Source organism: Pleurodeles waltl, chromosome 3_1 (assembly GCF_031143425.1).
Source record: "Pleurodeles waltl isolate 20211129_DDA chromosome 3_1, aPleWal1.hap1.20221129, whole genome shotgun sequence".
Taxonomy (NCBI): domain Eukaryota; kingdom Metazoa; phylum Chordata; class Amphibia; order Caudata; family Salamandridae; genus Pleurodeles; species Pleurodeles waltl.
In genome coordinates, this window is record NC_090440.1 from 1,898,446,964 (window position 1) to 1,898,467,375 (window position 20,412).

General features: G+C 41.3%; 1 protein-coding gene across 2 annotated transcripts in view; it reads left to right on the forward strand.

Annotated features, from left to right (window-relative positions):
• Nucleotides 1–13,978, forward strand: part of ICA1L (islet cell autoantigen 1 like) — a 370,063-nt gene extending 356,085 nt beyond the window's left edge. Inside the window, exon 13 of one of the 2 annotated variants that reach the window (XM_069226037.1) lies at nt 9,311–13,978. In XM_069226037.1, coding sequence (XP_069082138.1) covers nt 9,311–9,426 — 116 coding nt within the window. In that variant the 3' untranslated portion in view covers nt 9,427–13,978. The remainder of the gene's footprint in view (nt 1–9,310) is intronic. The other variant, XM_069226039.1, reaches the window with a different exon arrangement.
• Nucleotides 13,979–20,412: the final 6,434 nt, after the last annotated feature.

The window sequence follows — 20,412 nt, forward strand, 5'->3', positions numbered from 1 at the left end:
TCAATTTGTGTGAGTTGATACTCCTGATCAGACCTTTTTTCTGAGTCAAAGAGGCGTGTAACCAGTCTTTCTTGGAGCCAGCATTAGCACTATCTGCTTTGAGATCCATACCATTGCAAAAGACCATGTCTGCAATACAGCTAGAAAATTACATTTGAGAGACCCACTCTAAACTGATTCCAAAATCTTAGACCAAGGATCCACATTCCCGGTTATAAAATGAGTATAAAGTGGTTCCTAAACCACCGCACTTTGTTCCAGTTTCTTCTTGACAATGGAAGGTAGTGCTTCATAGAGTACTCAAAGAGCTGCTGTGTGACCATTGCTGGTTTCTGCAGGACAGCCAGTCGTCCAGAGGTGTGGAGACACCACCTGAAGTCTGAGCTGGAGAAGCTGGGGGCCTGGTGCGCACCTAGAAGCCTGTCTATCTACTCAGAGACGTAAGGTGAGTGCCTGCCCTATAAGAGGAGAGACACTTCAAGAGGTAAAACCCAGTTGTGTCCTGGTGTGCGGAGCACACAGAAGAAGCCAGCTGTGAAGCGGTAGCGTTGCCGGAGCTGACCTAAGTTAAGAGGGGGAGTACGCTGATCTCTCAGAATGTGGCTTATGTGAAAACTGTAAAAAAGAACTTTTTACAAAACAAGAGTGACATTTTCCACCATTGCAGCATGCCAGATGGACTGATGCTACTACTGATTTGTGGTGCAATCTCCTAAGGAGCTGTCATCTTCAAACAAGCGGATGCGCCCAGAGACTGCAAGACCGAAGACAAGCATCTGTCATTCCCTTCAGCAGCCCAAGTTAGGCCTGTGTCATGGTCAATCAATACCATCATGCGGCGCCAAAGAAAATGCCAGCTGTGGGAGACTGATGAATACACCAGCTAAGAAATGTCTCGGATGAGCAACTAAAGCAAGGCATCACTTCAAAAGATGTGGTAAAAATGCACAGGGATAATCCTGCCTTAAGAAGTTAACTTTGCCATTAAAAACACTTTGGGCTTAAGAACTATTCAGACTGACCTAGAAGTTGACGATGTGGTGACGACTTATTGAATATGCCCCTCAGTCTAAACTTGCCTTCGACTGAACTACGGGGAAGTCACAATAGACTTCAGGGAACACCACGGATTTTGTGAATAGGGCACCATAGAGGGGTGTGATGTTTAGCTAAGAGCCTGTGGATGGGATTGCTAACCTTGTAATTGTACCTCCTGTCTAAATGTGCAGTATTTCATTTAGCTGTGATATTAAAATACTTTATTTTTATTAAAAGACCAGCACTGGGCTGAACAGTGCATGAATGGGGTCTTGTTTCACAGTTGGAGTTCTGAGTCTCTGCTCCTCACACTACCTCTCAGAAAGGCCTTTAAATGATCTTCCCCACTACCCTGAGAGTCAACTAGAGAAAGGGTGTACTTGGCCCAGTTTGCAGAACCATAATAAAAATGATCCTAGAACACCAGAGGCAAATTGCCCCAACCGCCTCAGTTGTGACCCAATAGTTCCTGACTGCTCAGATGCCCCCAGTCACAGTCTGACAGTTATTATTTGTATTAAGATTTCTTATGCTTCGGTCAGAAATACCCTCCTTTCTGCATTCATGTGCATTATGAGGCCATGGCGGCTCCTACTGCTCTTAGCATGGGCATCTCAGTATCTGATATTTCCTTAGTGGCGACAATGTTCTTTGCATACCTTTGCCAAACATTACTGTCTGAAGGCTCGGGCATGCAGTGACAAATACTTTGCCAGGACCATATAGCATGCTTCCCCTGATTAATCAGTACCACTCATTCCCACCTCTTGTGAAGGCATTCTTCTGCCACAAGGTCAGGAATCTATGGGACCAAGTCTCCATCAGAAGAAAAAGTTACTTACCTTTGGTAACAATACTTCTGGTGGATACTATCTACTTCCACAGATTTGTCCTCACCCACCCTCCTCTCATCATGAGTTAGTGGCATGATTATAAGATTTCATGATATGCAATTATTTCTCTACTGTTAATATAGGTGTTGATAAGCCCTCTTGGTTCATCTCTGCACTTCTCAGTATGGCATGGAGAAAATGCTATGAACTGATGCAAGTGCTCTAGAAGGTGCCATAAATACTCCAGTGCTATAACATTTTGGTCAAACGAGCCACAAACGGAGTAGTGTGGTGCTGCAGGAGGAAATGGAGAACTATTGCTTGGAAGAAAGTTGTTCTGGATCCAGAATGGCATCTTGAAGATATCCATAAATTGAGGAATATGTGGCAATACAAGGTACCCAAATAGGACACTGATCACCGTCAGTATTGCCTTCTTCAAAGGCGTGACAGAAAATAGTAGTGCAGGACCATAGCACTATCTCAGGGTAAGTCTGAGTGGGCAGTTTGGTTGGGTATGAATGCCACTGTCTTGCAGGCTGAGAAATTATTGCTGTATTTCGCGATTGATCATAATACCAGTAGAAGACTTATTAGTGCTGGGCTACACGTGGAAAACATGACTATGCCTAGCAATAACAAATAAGCATCTTGATGCATAGGGTTATATTTACTTAAATGGTGGTGCAGTGGTGGCGCGTGGCAGTGCAGCAAGTGATCTTACTGCGCTGCCCTGCACTGCCCTGCGCCACATGGAAAGGGCAGAAATGCACTATATTTACAAAATATGGTGCATTTCTGTCCCCCCTGCGCTGGTGCCCTTTTGGCTGCCTAGCCCCAACGCAGGCACTCTTGCACAACTGTGCAAGGGCAGTGCCTAGCCCCAACACCTTCCTGCTCAAAAACAATCCATGGAGGCATTTTCCTCTTTCTATGTGTGCTGCAGAACACATAGAAAGAGGAAAAAAACAAGGAGAAATAAAGGTATTTCTCTTCCTTATGCCTCCCCTGGGGGAGGAGTACAGTTTTGACGCATTACCAGGTTTACATGTCCTTGTAAATCTGGGAATGCGTCGAAACCCATGGATGTTACGTGGGAAAACCCACTGCAATGCCCATGGAACGTCCACGACATAGAGTAAGGCAACACACCGACTTGCACTGCTTTGCCTTACTCCATATCTATGAGCCATGAAAAGCCACGCAAAGTGACTTTGGGTGACCTCATAGATATGGGTCTGCAGTCTGTGCCGCCAGAATGTCAAAAAAAAAAAGTGATGCTATGGCCGCGCAAGGGGCTTGTAAATAAGGCCCATAGTTTCTCAAGCCCTTTGCAATATAGGCTGAAAGCCTACCTTGAAGCATTTGTATATAGATGCTGATTTGTGAAAAGTAAGCAAAACTAAACAACAAATAGACAGATTATATGGTATTATCTCAAGCTTGAAACACGTAGTTATTGGCAATGATGTCGGTCTAGGTATTTTTCCGCTCCACTCTCATTAGGTTTATAAGTTTAATTTTAAAGTCATCATGTGTGTTTCAGGCACAGATATCAGGAGTTAAGGCGCTGCAGTGAGGGGGCTTACAAGTTGAAGAGACCAGAATCTCTATGCCACATATGGTGGTTTTGGTGTGACAAGTATCTTGTAGTGTAAGGATGATAGTTTTCTGGGGGGTTTGCAACAAGTCAAATTGCTCTGAATCAGTTTGAACACAAATGCCAGGAGTTTGTAAAAGGCCAGTTTTTGGGTGATTAATACTGAGCATTTTGGATAAAGGGAATTGTGGGCTTGCATCTGTGGAAGTTGAATAAGGTCCTGGTTGCAGAATTGTCCAGCTGAAAGAAAGGCTATTGTGGGAAGCCCATCAGCAGGCTGTTGTAATAGTCTGATTTGCTATGTGGGGGGAAATTAAGTAATGCTTTAGTGTGGAATGGGAGACATGGGTGAATTTTATGCATGTTGATAACCTGGTATTATGTTGCTCTAGCATTAGAAGTAATGAAGTCATGTGTATTGGAGTATTGAATAGTACGCCCTTTTTTCAGCATATGAAGTCACACTGTCAGGTGGGAAGTAGATAGACGTTAGAGACATTATAGGAGTAAAGTATGAGGGAAAGTAGAGGACTTCATACTTGGAAGAATTCATAGTAAGGGACTTAGATGCCAATTAGGTTTGAAATGCAGTCCGAGATATGTGATTTGAGTGATGAGAATAAAGGTGGGAACATTTCTATTCAAATGAGAATAACTTGAAGAGCCGTATTGTTGATACCAATGATTTGGATGTAGCAGTGTAATTTGAGGTGATCCAAAGCGTCAAAACCTGAGATTGATCAGGAAGAAGAGGACACAAGGTTTGTAGAGGAAATTAAAGTGAAGACGTTAGGGAATGTTATTTCTATTAAATGAAGGGCAGGGAAGCCATATTGGAAGTGGTTGAGTAGGTTATTGTATTGGACGTAAGAAGATGGTTGAAGACTAGGTGCTCCAATATGTTTGAGAAGAAAAGGAGGAATGATAATACCATATAGCTGGATGGAGAGGAAAAGTCAGCATTAAGCCTCTTTTTAGTAGAGGTAAGATAACAACGCACTTAAAGCAGCTTAGGTAAATAACGTAGGAGGGAGTGACTGAAAAGGGAAGTTATAGATGAGCTTTAGAGAAATGTGAGAGGTTGAATGAAGGTAGTGGTGAGGGTGAAGGATGCAGGTTGAGGGGAATCACATTTGTGGTCTTGAGAGAAAAGGATGACACAAAGTATGTTGAGTGTGTGAGGGAATTGTGGGAGATTAATTACTAATTGTTCATGAGAGATGTTGCGGATGAGGGTATAGCGATGAGATGATGTTTTGAAAGTATGTATCTGTGGCATTGTCAAGAGTTAGTGTGTGTCCAAGGCAGTAGTCCATTGTGTCCCAGGGTTGTTGACATGGAATAGATGGAAAGAATATGTGTAGGCTAAGGTGTGTATCAAATGTTTGTTGGTTTGCTTTGTGTAATGTGTTACAGAATGTCTTGTGATAGTCCTTGTAAATGTTGTATTAGAAAAAAGCCACATGGTACAAACATGTTTTCTTGCAATAGTAGAAAGATCAGTGGCTTGGGAGGTAAAAGGATATTCATCATAGTGTGACTTAAGTCATCGAGCGAAGGTAGATTTTTGACAGAAAAGAGACAGCTGGTTGGAAGTAATTGTGTGCTATTTTTGTGTGTGCTGTGTCTTCAGTAGTGAGTGCTCGGAGGGTAGCTAAGAGATGGAGGTCTTCTGCTCTCAGATGGTCGGATTAAGTTGGAAAACCAAAAAGTGTAGAGTACCTAAGTATTGTGTTTGTCAGTTTTTTGCACAACAAATCCTATAATCAGACACTTTGTACTGGCTGGTAATTGTGTTATTAAGGGAACGGCGGCCCAGGGAAATGAAAAGATTTGCCCAACATCACACAATATGGGGACTCTGGCATTTTAGCTTGGGTCTTGCGGTTTCCCATCTGACAATATAACCTCAATACTGCAAATCCTCTGCCTCCTCGCGATGTAAAGCATGCTAATTATATGTATTTTTCTTTCCAGCGTGGGTAGCACGCAGCAGCTAGTATTGGTCAAATCCATTTTAAATAGGCAAACGTTGGAAAGCGCTCAGAGGTAACTCTGCTCCATCTGGGAGGCACAGTTGTAATAAGAATCACATGCCCCAAAATGTGGGCTACAGTCAAAACAAGTTTCACAGTTTAGCTTTTATAAGTGATGTTGGCAGACATACTGATGCAGCACACTATTGGACGGCGAAAGAATTATAGGTGCAAGTGAAGCCTGTGAGAAAGTATCCGATGGCCCTTCATGAAACTATCTTTCAGAGTTATATCAGTGTAATCTATTGGGATAAATGACCTTCCTGTAAAAATGGATTTAAATTAATTTGACATAGTTCGTCCCTTGTGGCTGAATTTTAGTACTTATGTGTGATGGTTTAGTTTAGTTTACCTAAAAATGTTAGTTACTTTTACAGATATGCCCCTTAGTTCATCCTTTTGTTTCCGAGAAAGAATTTCTCATTGGTTTCCAATTATCCAATATATTTGACCGGAGTGAAGCCAAGGTATACTATTGATATATAGGTACTTAGGCAGTATTTAACTGGAGAGGAAGCCAGTGTATATGAGTGATAAACAAGTACTCATGTAGCCAACAAATAATTTTGTTCTGTTAAGAGGGAATTACACAAAGCAGTGCAAAAAGTAACCTTTAGAGAAAATCTTGATCTATAAAATTATCTTCAGCCTTATTTATACAAGCCTCACGTCCTTAATGTGTGTGAATCTAATAGCAATAAGAATGAATGGACTACATTGTAAAAAATGTTACCATCAGGTGGGTGGTCTCTCATTTCTAGACTCGGGCTGATGTAGATTTTTGTTGGGGGTGTGTGGGGTGGAATTCCCATCACAAGGGCACCGGAGTACCCAGTCTGCCAAACTAAAGGTCCCCCCACCTGCCGTACAGACCGACGGACCTTAAGTATGTCAGGGATGGAAACTACTCTTTCCCTGTCACTGACATACTCCTCAGACGGCTCAACGGAGTAAGGACCGTCAGAGGTCTGACCATTTGACCACTTGCCCGATTTAGAGTGGGCCCTCGAATGAGCAGTTTTCATTGTCCATCATCACTGCGTATATCCTGGCAGGAAGGGACAGTGGAACCTGCAAATTGTCCCCATACCAATTGGATACAACTCCCATGGTGTGGGTTCATTCATTTTTATATTTTCAAAAACAAAACCCGATTGAACATACAAAAACATGTCATAAGTCTTGATGACTGTACCGGCATGTTGGCATAGTTGTCCTTCAAACTTTTAATACATTGAGAGGAATTTCTGTTAAGAGTTGTCTGCTGGGCCGGCAGAAATCTCTAAATTTGGGGCCCGGTAACACCCTAGGAACAATGGAGTGTTTTATTTACTCTGTGCCCTGACCGAGTAATTACGGTACTCCAAACTATAAATCAGGCTCTTTGCTTATATGTTGTAGAAAATTATTAATTTGCAAGTGTGTTTGAAATGTGTTCATTGCTGTCTGACCAAAAAAATCCTAAGAAATAAATGTATGTATTTTATGTTTTTTTATATCGTGCAAACAACCGTTGGCCATTATGAAACGCCATGCAAAATTCTACTTCGGAAGTAAGTTCTCTGCTGCCTTCAGCGATGGACCCTGTAACCACCATGAGTTCTGCTAGTGATCCGTATGGACCATGTTAGACATTAAGCTAGGTAACAGGTGGATATAATTTATAGCTGCTCTCCACAACTGGGAGTCCAGCCATCACTCTAAGTCACAATGTTAAATTACAAAAAAATTGACTGATAGTCTAATAATTGCAGAATGTTGATTACACATTGGACCTGGTTACATGTCAGACAGAACGAAAGTAATGCTTACTCGCATGCGTCTATTCCATTCCTTCTGATTATTGATTAATAGTAGTTTGTTTTTGTTTTTTTACACATTCTCTCTCCCTCTATTTAGTACCTGCTGATAAGAGGTGGTAAATGAATGTGCTAAATCCACATAGAGTAGGGGATCCCGTGAGGTTTTACTGCCGGGAAACTCAGCCCCTGACAGTAATTACCCTCCCATTGTGTATGTACTGTGCGTGGCCGATTTTACTGCACAGAAGCGTTAAAATCGCAAGCGATTTACCTTGCACTAATATTGCCCCACTATGCAACTAGTAATTAGGGCTTGTATCTGCAAAGTAAGTATATGTAGGAAAGTGTAACTCCATATCTATGTGTCTCCAATATATAGAAGTATATCTTCACAGGTACGTGGATTTCAGGTTAATAATAGTAAGTCTATACTTACCAGCGTATCACTCCCTTACATTGTATCTGTAGTTGATATGCTGCACTCAGTATTGTGCTAGGTTATTATTAAAAACTTGATATTGTGGTATAAAATCCCTGGAAATCAGCATATATTGTTGCTGCATTCTGTATCTGCAGTCTTCATCTCCTTTGAGACCGTCTTAATATATTGACACTTTTTTCACAATTAGCAGTTGGCCAACTGCAGTTTTATGCTATGGTCCCCCAATTTCATCTTCTGCTCTCATCAGCTGTGGGCAGGTAGAAGAGTCACGCAGGAGCCATAAAAACATAGCTTTAACTGCTTCATCCCTCTGCCCCGTCTTAGAGCTGGTGTCCTGCCATCCACCACACTCTTTCCATGCTTCCTCTCCACCACACAAATTTTAAAAGTCGTTTCTGGCAATTCACCACCCTCTAGAACAGTGGTCTCCAAACTTCTTAATGCCACACCCCCCCAGTTGAAAAATTAAAATCTATGGGCCCCCCCTCAGAATTATTCACAAATATTTTATGAAGATGGCAATGTTTAAATATGTCCAGACCTATTTAAACATTGCAGTTAGGTACTGTTACTTTTTTTTAAATGCAATAACATGCTTTTGTTTAAAACAAAGGCCTGTTATTTGTATAATGCTTCTTTTGGTCAGAATTTGACGCCCCCCCCTGGGACCACTTGAGGCCCCCCTAGGGGGGCCCGCCCCCCAGTTTGAAGACCTCTGCTCTAGAACTACCGTCAGCAATACCTGCCTTTTCCGATCCCATTTTTTTTTTAACTTACCCGGTTGCCTGCCACAAATCCCCTCCAATCTCAGCATGTAACCCCATCCATCCCAAAAATACCTGGCATCCTGCCACCTAGTCCTATCACCCTCGCTGCTTTCTCTCCCCATCAAACCCTTGTTCTTTGCTCTACATAGACCTGAGAGTTGTGTCTGCGCAATTCTCCATTCCTTATGAGCGTGGGTCAGCCGAGACCTGTGGCTGATCGGGAATGGGGCAATTGGTGGAGGATGAGTACCACCTGATTTCTCCAGAATCCATCTGGTCTGTGGAAACCAGAAAGAGGTGTAAGAAGAAGGCTGAGCCTACCAGCTGCCATTTCACTGCTGCTGCGCTTTCGTCTCTGGATACCTGGGTGAGGTGGGGGAACACAGGGGAAGCCAGCACTTTCCCATGTGACATAGCAGCCATGAGAAACATCTTTGTTTTCCACTGTTGCTACTTTAACTGAATAACAGCATTTAAAATCCGGTGTTCCATAAGAAAGTATTGTTTTTGTTGGTAACAATTACCTGAAATGACTACAAACTTTAAATATGGTTGCTACTTATAGTTCACAGTTTTTGGTGACACTTGTGCCATTATGTCGTTGAGAATATGTCCAACCAAAGAGTGCGTTGGATTATCGAGCCTTTTGATGTACGCTGCACCCTTTATTTTGTAAGTGAACCAGTAAGACAGCAGACTCTGTGTGGTGGATGCTAGTCAGAAAAGAGTAAAAATAACAACACTGTGCTGTTCAAAGCAGTGACAATGCTTCTTTGCCTTCCTCCCCTCCAGCCACGAAGAGCGGTGAGCAGGACATGTCGGCATGGTTTGATCTGTTTGCAGACCTCGATCCACTTTCAAACCCAGATGCCATTGGGCGTTCAGATGATGACCTCCTCAGCGCATAATGACGTCTACTAGACAACATCTCACTACACATGTACATCACTGCCACGGTCTTGGAGTAAAGTTTTGTTTTTAATTATTGGAGAGAAAAGCTTAAATTGTACAACAGGAGCTACTCCTCGTTATAACAGGCAACTGTCAATGGTGAACTTTTCATTCCACTTCCACCGGTGTCGAAGTGAAAGCAGAGAGAAAGCCATGTGAAGGGACCATTGCAACACTAAAAAAGCTGGAAGGCTTTTCCTGTAAATTTTTACTGGTTCTTGTTTAAAGGTCATTCCTCACCCTCCTGTAAACTAAGGTCGTTGTACCACTTTGTTACTAACATGACTGCTTGTCCACTCTCTACCTTAAGAACATTCTTCTTTACATGCCAGTGTTACCTAGGGTGACCAGATGTTGCTTTCAGGTTAGAGTCAATGAGTTACTTATCTTGTGGTCACGGACACTCAACACTTGATGGCGCTGACACAGATAACACTGGCCAGTAATGTCTGCCTGTTATTAGCGTTTGATGAGAATTTAATACAACTGTGTTAGACTTTTAACATTGTGACCTACTGACCTATAATGTGAACAGCTGATGAGCAGATATTCAATGCCCTGTTCAGCATGACAAAGGGAGGATGCTCATCATTTCAGACAAATGAGTCTTGCCTCTAAGTTCCTTTTTATACATTTAACAGTGATTGCAAGGCACAATAATGAAAACACATTTTGAGAATCTTCCCCAAAAGCACTTTTCAGCACAAGGTTCAGAACATATCCCATCACCCACCAGAGAACCTTTCGACCAGTCAGAACGATACAACATTGATGTTCAGAACACAGAAGACTGTGCTCCGCAAACCACACAAAATTTGTTTTTCAATAGGCAAAGTGTTCATTCTAACCATTTAATGAGATAAGCAGCAATCGGTTGTGGCAGATTTGTCTCACAACAGTAAATATTCATCAAGACACATCCAGAACTAGTGAGGTAAACTGTGGAGATGGAGCTGGTAAGTAGCATCTTTCTCAATTATACGTGCCAGCTACGTGGTACGTGGAATAAGAATATATTGATTTACATATCGTTCAGCCTTCATGTTTGTTTAGGAAAACAACACTTTCGTCTCAAGGTCCAGTGAAGGATGTTTTGGGACAGTGTGCTGTAGCATCAATGTGTGCAGCAAAACGTCTTTATACCTGTGTTTCATTGGTTTTATTTGTTAAACTTAAAAAAGGCAAAGGGGCTACATTTAGCATGCTCAGGATTTGGTAGTAGATCAAAACTGGAAATGGGCTGAGGCGTGAACCTCTCAGCACTAAGCTATTTGAAGGATAGTTTAGATTGTAATTTTTTTTTTTTTTTTAAATGCAATATTTCTGTTTGAAATGCGTAGAACTGACAATTCAGTGTTCCCCAGAGAGAAAGGAAAAATAACTTCGGTGATACTCAGAAGGAACCGCAAAGGGACGGAACGTCATACTGTAATGAATATTTGGCATTAACTGCCTGTTTCCTACGCTGCTTCCTATGTTTTGCTTTCGGTATCTGAGCATTTTTTTTCTTCTGCAGCAGGCCGAGTCCATGACCTTTTAGATGTATTGTTATTACACCAGTGGTGCTCGTTAGTTGTTGAAGGATGCTGCTAGCAGTTTTAAATTTAAGAAAATACCCGTTTACAAAGCATGTGTGATATATTTAATAGCTCACCATAGAGGAAGGTTGCAGGAAGAATTTTTATCAGATTAGGTTACAAACCATGAAGATTCTTCACAAGAACATATTGCCTCCTCCTCCTTCTTCTACATTCACCTTATTTTTCGAGGATTGTCATCAAGTTGGTGACTTCATCTTTGCCAGTGAACCGGCCCTTGGGTACTGGGAAATAATGCTGTGACTGCAGTATTCTTCTCTATCTGCAGTATCCGAGGGAACATAAACAGAGTAGCTTTCAGATCAAGATCGAGGACTTTGGTGTCTTCTGTCCTCTGAAGAATCCAAGATCTTTTTTGTACAGAGTGCAGCATATATTACAATGTCTATAGCAAAGCCAAATCATTAAGTTGTGAATGATTTGTGGCAAGTGATTAAGTTACAAGGCAGTCACCCAGAGGGGCTGCTACCGCATTGTTCCCCAACCAACAGCTGCTCTCCCAGATTCAAGAGTAAACATTCCCCAATAGACTCGAGGGCACGGAACCCACTATACAAGAAACTAAGTACTCAGCCCCCCACAGTACATGCCTGGCTTTAGTGAGAAGGAGACACAACTTTGTCTGGTAAAGGGTTTGTGGCTCAGAGGGGCAAGTGTCTTCTCGAAATCGACGTTGTTTCTCAACCTTGAGTAACTTACACCTTACATCTCATCGACCATTATCTCTATGCTAAACATGATTTTGAAGGTGACTGCCCGCTCACCTTTGCAGGTGCTGACGAAAGTAGTCTGGGCACCGAGGTAGTCTAATTGTCATTGGCTATCTCAAGAACAATGGTGTCACTGATGATGGCTTTGAAGTGACAGGGTCGTGGCTAATGGTGGCCACTGTAGTATCTTGACAGGAACCCAGATGACTATCTGTGGGGGTCTAGATGGAGTGCAGCAGTAGGGATGAGATACCCCTTGTTTTACTTTTACAAGGAGACTGACCTGCGATTTGTTTCCTTTCTCTTTCAGCGAATGTAATCGGTGTCGTGGAGATATTCCCAAAATACCATGGGCCCATCCTGTCTTTATAGTGCCTATCTTCATACAAGTTTTGAGTCTCCTCTCACTACTTCGGCTCACATTTAAAGAGTGAATGTTTTGGGTTCCTCTCTGGTTGAGCAAAAAATGGAAGGCTGTGACTCTGCTGTTGCATAAGCCTGTGGCTGCAGTAGAGTTGAGACACTGGTGGCTTTAAAGGGACAGCGACAAATTTCACATGTAGCCTCTGCATGAATGCATTTCGCTTAAGTTGCATTATGTATCCATTTAATTTTATTTTCAAACATTATTTTAGCATTCAGTATGATTTTTATAATTGTTTCGGATACTCCTGGAGCCACAGGAATACCCTAATATTTAAGAATGATTATGAAGATCCATGGTGAAGGAACTTAAATATGGATCCCCACAGCCTTATATTGGTTGCTTTTAAGGTATCTCATTTCTTAATAAGCCATTGCAGAGATAAAACATATTAACCACTGTTTAAATCTATCATTTCAATAATAAAAATGTGAGTTAAGCATAAACCATTTCCCCACAGTTCCATTATATACCTTCTCCCCACCCCACTCCTTTTTGGACCTTAGTGCCACTTTCAGAGATCACAATGACTCTCCTTTCAATTCTAGGTCTCAACACCAGTATGAATAGCAAACTATCTCTAAGCTATTATTGAAAGCAAGGAAGACATATTGATACCCGACATCACTGTTTTACTTGGTCCACCATTAGCAACCATGACAGTAAGCTGAATCTATGTATTGATGCCAGTCTACCAGACCTGCAGATTTCTTTCATGAAAATGTTCATTTTTGGCATTAATAAGTTATACTAACGTAAGCATACACAGTGATTATGAAATGACCTTAGTAAAGGACTGGCTCAATTAATTAATCCTTTTAATGGTTGCCACCTCAGTGCAATAGGACTTTGTGCATATATTCTAATTTAGACTTGAAATATTCTCCATTTCCTGTTAACACCAAAATACAACACAATGCACACTCCTTACAGCCTGATCATCTGAACTGTTTCCAAAGTTTGCAATTGTCTTAATATTCTGTGAGTCTTGTAACTCCACAACACACCAAGCAGATGCTAGCAAAAAGCCATTCAGAATATTCCTAATGTACAAATATGGAAATAGGATTTGTTTAAATTGTAGCCTTCCAGTAACTATTGTCTGCAACTGTGGCTGCCTACTTAAGGATGTAAGATATACGGCTAGAGGGCAAAGTGGAATGTATTTTGATGCACACAACATCTGCCTGGATTAAGCATGGCTACCATCGTCTAGCCTGAATTGCTACACTGTTCATGAGAGGAACAGGAGGGAAATATAAAGATGATTGAAGATAGTCTGCCCTCCTGACCATGAACCAGTGTCCATCAAAGAGCAGTAACTTTTCCCTGGCTTTTAGAAGTGTAGAAGAAACTTTTGGTCGATTCTGTATGGACCAAACAGGACAGCCCCTTGAGCTGCAAGTATTTCAGCAGAATCCAAGAGGTCCAGGCTGACCTACAGTGAAGGTTTCGAGATTACAGTGTACCTAAAAAGAAATGTCTGCCATATTCTTCTGCAGCCTCTGCGGAGAGTCAATTTTTCACTGTGAGAGTGAAGTAGGTAAGATTAAATGGCCAACGTTAGTCCTGGCAGCAGCAATATTGACTGCCCTGGCTTTAATCCCTATTCCGACCTTAGTTTGCTTGCCCCGTAAAATGAATATCCTGAAAATGCATACTCCTTTGTTTTGCAGTTCACAGAGCACAGTACCATTGGAAAATCCTTTGTTCGCCTGTGGGGCAATCTAGTTTATGGTGTCACTGAAGTAACTGGGGGCAGCTGAAAATTTTCACCAAGAAGTGAAAAAGATGAATCCATCTCATGTCATTTGGTCGGCAACCTTCATAGTGGTGTTCTGCATGATAAACTGCCAAAATCTGTTTCGTGACCTGGCTCCAAAAAAAATGTACTCTCAAAATATTGCTGTGATTTTTCACTTTCAGTGGGTGCAGAAGGAAAATTTAATTAAACCTTATGATTTGCATCTGCGTGCAGCAAACAGAAAAGAATCACCAATTTGTAGAAGCAGCCAAGTATATGGCTGTGATTTGCTGGTGAAAATGAACTGTTACCAGCAGTGTCTTAGGCCAAAACAATTGTTCATTTCATGACAACTGAAATGAGAGGCTGTTTTCACAAAACATTTTGAAGTGAGTCTTGGCTGGACATAGCATATATATATTCAACACAAGGTGGCAAAGAATTAGGGTGTGCCAATTTCAGCAGTAAGTGAAGTCTGTGTTCTAACAGGTAAAAAACGTAAAGTGAAGTCGATTTTGGAGTATCTCAAGAATTATGGTACTGGAAATTTTACAGTGGTTGTTTCTCATTACACGTTCTGCCAAGTTTTCCCTGAAATGTAATTACCAGCCGAATTACAAGCCGTGGGACACGTGTCAGAAATGTTGCCACGTAGGCACTCAGCATAGAGAAAACCATCTGATTCAGTGTCCCTGAGACTATAGAGTCTATGAAAGTTTGTGTTTTATGGCAGATCCCCTGTAATATATATCTAGAATCACTTCTGAAGTTTAGTTTGGCTTGCAAGCACCAGGAGTTGATATCAGTAGCATTACAACCTCATAGAAGAGCACATCCCTCAACTTCTCCATCCAGCCATTCTCAGTTTTGTATGTTTGACAAGGTTACATAAAATCAAGCACCACATTGTGTGCAACTTGGCACTTAAAATAGAATATAAAAGCACAATTATTCAGGAGGTGTGCATCAGTTAAAACAAATCCAGAAAGATAAAAAATGCTTTACAGAGTTTTAGAATTGCCAGCGTTATACCTGATGAGACCATATTCCATTTCTGGTTGGGTTTTCTTTTTCAAATCATCATAATTAGATGTGTTAGTCCAATTGGTTTAGTTGATGGTGACCAGGAACACAACTCCCAGAATGCAATTGTTTGTTATGCAAAATTGCGTGCCTGGCAACATAGAGTGATTAATTCTGGAGGGACTGTCATCTTCCTGCTGCCTGTTTCATTTTCTTGGGCAGGCATGCCATTTTTAGGTTGAGCTTTAAAGGCCTGTTGTGTATACTTTATTATATACTTCTGTGTGGAATTTACTGCTTTTCATTTGTTTATCTGTGTCCTTTAAAAATCGTGGCTTACTAGTGGTCAGTTTTGCCTCTTTCTCCCTTTTTTTTTGTTTGTTGTATTTTGTGTCCTTGCATGGAGCAGGGACCGACTACTGTATCTTTACACCTTGGTTGTTTATCTGTCGTTTGAGGGAGAGGGAGAATTATTTTGAAATTTCTTTCCTGCTCTGTTACATATGGGTGGTTTCAGCTTCGGTGCCTCTATTTTATTGCATCTGCCCTGCCGTCCCCTCCTCATCCTGCTTTTGCTGCCATCCTTACCGTACCTCCCGCTCCATTGCTTTACTTGAGACTTTCAGACATTTGGCATTGGCTTGTAAGTCCCTCCCATGCAACATCAGTAGAATGTTGTGAGAATTTTAATGTTATTTGACAGCTGGAGCGGCACTCTCTCAGCGCTCCTGTGAGGATGAAACAGGTTTGCCACTGATCTTTGTTGCGTGTACTCTACAGTCATATTTGTATATCATCTATAGCATCTGGATTATACACACAGACCGCATGCAGGGTTTGTCTGAACTTCTCATCATTTCGGTACATCAGTCATAGGGTCAGCATAACATGTTAAGAACTAGCCAGCGCAATATTAAAGGACATGCTAGGTGTAGTGAAAGCTCCAATACGTGTGAGGTAATATACACCCAACATGGCCCCACACCGTGCATGTACATATGCATAACTGCTGCTCTGCCTGCTCTAGAAACATCATCACGTGAAAGAGCTGGACCAAGCAACAGTTTTCCTGTCTTGATTGGTTGTTCGGTAGACGTCGAGGCATCACATGACCACCAGGTGTGAAGTAGCATTAACCTTCGTAGGCTTTGCAGAAGGTGTGTGATGGTGTGTTAGCTGGGGTCGGTTGTAGCTTCTTTCTCTCATCGGTTTACAACTGTGACCAAGACGAGGAGGCATGTGGTGACCACACATTCAGTCGCGGCAGCAGCTAAGGCTTCAGTATTCATTGTCAGTTGTTTTACACATTGTCTGCTTTCACTCTCTTAGGCCCCTAAAGTGCCTTTGGATGGCGTGCGGTGCTTTCATATATACAAAGATAGTCATAAAGAGTATTGGATATTTTTAGAGCATGGTATTTACAAAAGTCTTAATTTAATTTTTTGGTTGGCAAGCTATCAAGACCGAGTCTCTGCTCCACTCGTGGAAACAAATACATAACATATCAACAAACTGAACGTTATAAGACATAACTCAGTGTATCTGTGGCACCGTGAGTTTCTGTAAGGCAAATACACATTTATGCTACTGGGTATTTAGAGAATATCTTATTTACAGGCCGGAGACAGGCTCTTGCAAATCCGTGATGTCCCAAACCACCCCCCTGTCCCACACCCTCTCCCCTTCCCCCCTGGTGGCTCGGGAAGACTGGATAGCAGCCACCCGAGCACTTGTGACACCCAGTTACACAAGACAAACTCAAAATCATATGCAGATAGGATGCTGCCAGAGACAGGGTCCCAGAAGCTTCTTTCTTTACTTGAAATGGCTTGTATTACACTTCACCTGCCATCTATGTAACATCAAAGCCACACATTGATTATATATATATATATATATATATATATATATATATATATGTATATATATGTATATACACATAATGTAGGCCCATTTTGCCCACATTGGTCCTTACGAATGCAGCCACAAAAACTTACAAAATACAGTATTTTGTAAGTTTGCGCCGCTTTTGCACCAATAAACGACAGTAATGCGGCACAAAAAAAGTATAAATCAGGGCCTTAGTTGCTTATTGCTGTATTTGGGTGCTAAACTGGTACTAATGAGGCTGAAAATGTTTGCCCAGTTAGTTTGTAATGTGTAAAAATAGCACAATGCATCATGCTAACACAAAATGTGCAGTATACCACATAATTTGCCTTTTCTTGCCACATAATTTGTTCCTCCCTTGTCACGTAATTCCAATGGCCCTGTCATGAAGTAAGGAGGAATATATTTTTCTGTACAATCTGTGTGATGCCATGGCGTGTCTGTCGTTCTCTAACCTCTGGTATCATGTTGTAAGCCGGGCCCAATGCTAATTTTTCTCAAAGGTTTTGTGTTATGTTACTGGTTTCAGTTTCACTCCAGAGTAAAGAGATTGATCGAGTTTTGTATCAAAAACATCCATCTGTGTGTGTTCAGGTGTCAGAATGCTGATCGCATTTTCCTTTCTATTGAAATGTTTTGGACTGAACATCTGGGGTGGTCACGTCAAGAAAACGGCTGTTTTGGATACAAATAAGTGTGAAATCAGTGCCCTTCAACTGAATCATTATAGAGGTGTACATATTTGTCATTCAAAAATAAATTATTTTTGAGCTGTGCTATTGTACCAGAAGTAGATGAGGGTCGCCGTCACAAGGTGAAGTAAGCACGCACCAAGAGGCCTAAAACAATGCATTTTTCTCACGTCAGCAGCTCTGGCCACCTCCTCTTCCTTTCCTTAAGATATATTACTTCACCATCTAATATGTTTCTAAGTACACCTGACGCTGATTCTTTAGGCTGTTTAATAGTTTATTGATGCAGTGGTACACAGAATGTTATAGTGATGCTGGCTTGCATCAAGGCACCTGTCTTTCTGTCTTGTGCCTTAAAAATCCTTGGAATGTGTCCATAAATGTTTCCTGAGGCAAGCATGTATTCCTGAATCAGACCGCATGACCCAGTGTGTAGTAACTGTATAGCATTTAAATTCCTGGATAATTTGCTGCATGTCTAAACACTTATAAGGTCCAAAAGGCAAGACCTATTGCCTACGCCGCTGCTTGTTCCTATAACTGGGAGTTTGAGGCTGGTACAACACATGATCACATTATTTGCTCCTTTCCTGCACATTCTAGAAACATCCTGTGCCATTCTTTCCTGTGGTCCAATAACCCAGCTAGAGAAACTAACCAGAGCATAGCCTTTCACAGTTCGCTGACCCAGGGAAATGCAAATAATAATTTGTGCTTTTGTAAGGTGCTTGTTACTGCATGTCATGCAGATTTGTAGCCCTGGTGTTACCTGGATTATTATTGCCCAATTTGATAGCACTCATTACCTGAATTAACATGTTCTCAATTGCAATAATTTACAAAGGGAGCATCTTAAGGACTGTGCTTACATTGTGTCAGTCTTTGCCTTTGTTATCTTTATTGTCAGTTCATATTAAAAGATCATCCAGCGACAGTTACATCCATCAAATCACAAAGTAGTAAATTTTTATAATCAAGGTGATAAAAACGAATTAAAAAACCTTAACAATGTCTTCTACTAGTACATTAAAAACAATCAAATTGAATCACAAAATTACATTCAATAGGCTTTATATAACAAAGTACATATCTTTGGCCATATAAATAAAGTCTCTGACAGGGATGCACACAAATCCTCGGTTCTGCAAAGCAGAACTAGCCAATACATTCAATCATTTAAAACTTCTTAAAAATACATTAAAATACATACAAACCATGTCATAAAGTGCTTCTGAGAGACTTACAATAAGCCTTTTAATTCCTCTCAGAACTAGATATATTCCCCATCGAAAGAATGCACAAATCAAATCATCAGTGGGATAGAATTAATTAAACCATACTTATGAAGTTCAAATTATTCAACCTTATAGTCATGGGCAGTGGCACTCGTTTCTTGGCAACTTGACGTATTCTTCTGCTTAGGGTGGAACCGGAGCAGTCATTCATTTCAGTTCACATTCTATGATAAACTCCTGCAACCACTGACTGTCAAGGTTGTGATCATACCACCAAGGCTTTGTATGTAAAGAGAAAGACTGTTGCCAAGGCCTACCCAAACAGCCTCCTTTTGGCTGACAAATTCTGCTGGGCAGGTTTAGCTGGGGTGGGGCATTAATGTGTGCAGTGTACTTCCGAGTGGCCTTCCCTGCTCCTGCATACATGATCAGGTCTGTGCTGTGCTGCCTACTCTAGCCTCGCCCACGAAGGCAGCTGGGTGCGCGAGGAAGGTGCCCTGCCGAAGACCACTAAAGCTCTGGAAGCCTCGGCATTTGCTACCTACATACAGAGAAGCAACATCCACAGCCTGCACCACCATGGATCACAGACCTATTTAGTCACAAGGTGTGCTGGTGATTTACAGGCCACCCTAACTGGCAAAATCTCCGATTTTGCTCTTTATTCATGGATTTTTCTAGCGGATTTACTCTGCATTTGCACAATGGTGTAGTTAATTGAAAGAACTTTGTGCATATATGTCACTGCATCTGTTTTTGCATACCTGATTTTGGGTGCCCGCAGGTTTGCAGGTTTCCTTCACCTATTAGGTCAGACAGTGAGCAGGCCAGTTGTAGGCTGTTGCTCGTCTTAAAACAGGTTTGGGCCCCAGCACTTTTTTTTTATAACTTTGATTAAACATATTAAACACTGCTTGAGGGGTTATAGCTTCTGCAAAGAATATCCGTGGGAATGTTGATCACAGATGAATAATCAATAAATATTTTGGGCTTAAATGCAAATAACGTAAGTAACGCCTAATGCACACCACAATGATTAATGAAGTGGTTCCTGTGCAAAATATTTAGTTCTGAACTGCACATCACAAAACAGGGAAAAAAAGAGGTAGCCTCTCCAGTGGGCTAGGGTGAATACCATTTGTAACACGGTGACATTTATTTTTTAAGTATAAATGCTTTCAAACATATTCATGACTTTGATTAAATTTAAGGAGCTCGTGTTAGTAGAGAAATTGCATTGCAATAAAAAGCTCAGACATGGATGTGTTTTCGAACATGTATTTCTCTTAAAAGCAAGTGATACAATTATTGAATAATATTTATGAGGGTTTATGATTTCAAACATTACATTTAGAACAGAGACATGTGTGCTTCAAGTACTCAACAATCCTCACTTCCAGCAGCTGCAGCATTTCTCCCTCGATGGGGAATTTGCCACCTGACCGTTTCTTCTACAATATACCTGTGTGAACAACTATTTCTCCGTCTTGGGTATCATTTGTAGATTCACATGTGCGGAATAACACCACAGGGGGGTGTGGCTATAATTGAATTTTCAGTCTATAGTGGATTCCGTGCTGGAATACTTAAAAATTGTTGCTGATCCTACTTATACAAATTATTGGAT